The sequence below is a fragment of the Gregarina niphandrodes genome (assembly GCF_000223845.1).
Source record: "Gregarina niphandrodes unplaced genomic scaffold scaffold00033, whole genome shotgun sequence".
NCBI lineage: Eukaryota > Apicomplexa > Conoidasida > Eugregarinorida > Gregarinidae > Gregarina > Gregarina niphandrodes.
The window spans coordinates 104,690-107,021 of record NW_011645802.1 but is presented as its reverse complement, the minus strand read 5'-3'; the positions used below and the strand labels follow the sequence as shown (position 1 = coordinate 107,021).

Below are 2,332 nucleotides of genomic sequence, written 5' to 3'. Positions count from 1 at the left end.
CTGGGCACGTCGCCTCCACCTCCACTCGGGACGTCCCCGCTGCCACCTCCAATGGGGCCTGCGCCACCACCAGGGCTAGCTCCCGGACCCGCGCGCAAACCGCCTCTAGGGGTCGGACCTGAAGGGAGGCCACCTCCACCGGGCACGTCACCTCCACCGGGCGCGTCACCTCCATCTCCTTCACCTGGAGCCGGTGTGATGATGTCCATGTGCAGCTTGCCATCATCTCCCATGTACACCTTGGTGGTCTGCTCGATTTCCCCCATACAGTCATCCTTGGCGGGCGTCTCCGTAGGGGCGGCAGGTGCTATGCCCGGCGCCACGACCATGGTTCCATCAGGCTGCAGCATAAAGGTTTGACCGGGACCCGTAGTAACTGGCTGTATTCCAGCGTTGACCGAGGGTCCGCCGTACCCGGGTCCGCCGAACCCGGGCTGGCTAGGAGACGGGTAATAGCCCGGGGGATACGGTCCCATCATCGGGTGTTGGTAATACATGAGTGCGGGCAACGTCGGTTGCACAGGGCCTCCGGCTTGCTGCATCATTCCCGGCTGCTGCATGGGCATCATTCCCGGCTGCTGCATGGGCATCATTCCCGGCTGCTGCATGGGCATCATTCCCGGCTGCTGCATGGGCATGCTTCTTTGACGGAATGGCATCAGGATGGATTCTTGGTGCAAAGGGAACAGTCCTTGCTGCATAGGCGTGGGTGCTTCTTGCATAGGTGTTGCCATGGGTCCTTGCTGCATAGGCAGTATCCGGGGTTGCATGGTCGTTGGTCCTTGTTGCAAAGGAGTGGGTTCGATCCCGGGAGTCAGTTCGTCCGCGGGGGTAGGGGGTATTTCTGGAGCGTCCGGGTCGACGGGTAGCAGTTCGACGGGGATCGGTTCAAGAGTGACCGGTTCAGGAGTGGCCGGTAGCGGAGTGGGGTTTTTGAGAATGGCTCGTTTGAAGCGAATAGTGCTAGCAATAGGGCTGAAGGCGGCCCTGTAACCGACGTTGATGCCGCTGTCTATGAATTCTTGCACGGACGTCGCCAAGGGGAACCTTTCGGGATCGGTAATGCCGAAGAGTGAGGCGACTAATCGTTTCGGATGCTTCTCGCTGTCTTGTGCGACCTGCGCCATTTCCTCCTTGGCGGCCAAGTGGGAGTCGGCCACGTTCGTTATCCGGCGCTTAACACCATTGACCAGACGGGCAGCGTCGTTCGTAAAAATGTCGTATGTATTCACCACCTGGTCATTCAGAGTCTGAGCAACCCTGCCCAGATGAGCCGGGTTAGCCAACGAGTCCGGATGTCTGAGCAAACTGTCCTCAGGAAGAAAGCTTCCCCGAACCGCCAACAGGACCGCCAACAAATACGCGACACCCAACGGCGGCATACCCTTTTGGACGGAAGAAAACTGTGTACGCGCGCTAAAGGAAAACCACGCCACACTGGTGTTGAATTAGCGGACATTGGGTTCCGACTGGAGGTTGAGGAACGTCTGGAGCCACAGCTGTTAGGCAGTTATATTTGGGGAAAAACATTGCGTTGTTTGTGACCATTTTTAGACCCCTGTCTGTGTAGTCGTAGTAGTGTTCAGGATGGATCTTGGGCGTGTGGAAGAGTTGGGGAAGGCGGTATCATTGCACTACACAATTCCGACTATACATGTGACTGGTAATATGAAATGTGATTGCATGGCATGATGGCTGATTTCAGGTACCAACGGCAAGGGGAGTGTGGTGTCATTGATTTCATCTATGCTTATGGCGACCGGATTAAGCGTTGGAAGTTACACTTCTCCTTACCTTGTCTGTCCTCGGGATGCCGTCCGTGTGGATGGTAGCCTGGTCGGAGTCGCAGTGTATGAAGACGTCTTCCGTCATGTACAGAGACAAAGCCGCTTGGTTTGCAAACGACTAAGTCGAAAAAGCCCGCTGGGGAAGTGTACACTCGTAAACGCGGAAGCCGGAAGAGAAAAAAATGATGGAGGAGGAGGCCGTGGGGATGGACCCGACGTCAACGATAATGGGGTACGAGAAGGCAACGGGGCAAGAGAAGACAACGGGGTGCGACAAGACAACGGGGTACGAGAAAACAACGGGGTGCGACAAGACAAGGGCGTGCGACAAGACAAGGGCGTGCGAGGAGACAGGGTGTGTGCAGACAGAGAGTATGATACAGACAGAAAGTCTGACGTAAAGTATAGTGCAGAGCGTAAATATAGCGAGGCAGAGCGTAAGTATAGCGAGGCAGAGCGTAAGTATAGCGAGGCAGAGCGTAAGTATAGCGAGGCAGAGCGTAAGTATAGCGAGGCAGAGCGTAAGTATAGCGAGGCAGAGCGTA

At 56.3% G+C, this 2,332-nt stretch overlaps 2 protein-coding genes across 2 annotated transcripts; one reads left to right on the top strand and one right to left on the bottom strand.

Moving 5' to 3' along the window:
* GNI_131400 (hypothetical protein) lies at nt 1-1,382 on the bottom strand (the record flags this gene model as incomplete). The annotated part of the gene is made up of 1 exon (XM_011133878.1): nt 1-1,382. A coding segment is annotated over one exon (1,382 nt), but the record flags the coding sequence as incomplete, so codon positions are not given.
* A 205-nt stretch (nt 1,383-1,587) lies between these two features.
* GNI_131390 (hypothetical protein) lies at nt 1,588-2,332 on the top strand (the record flags this gene model as incomplete). Its single annotated transcript, XM_011133877.1, has 2 exons — nt 1,588-1,663; nt 1,706-2,332. Coding segments are annotated over 2 exons (703 nt in total), but the record flags the coding sequence as incomplete, so codon positions are not given.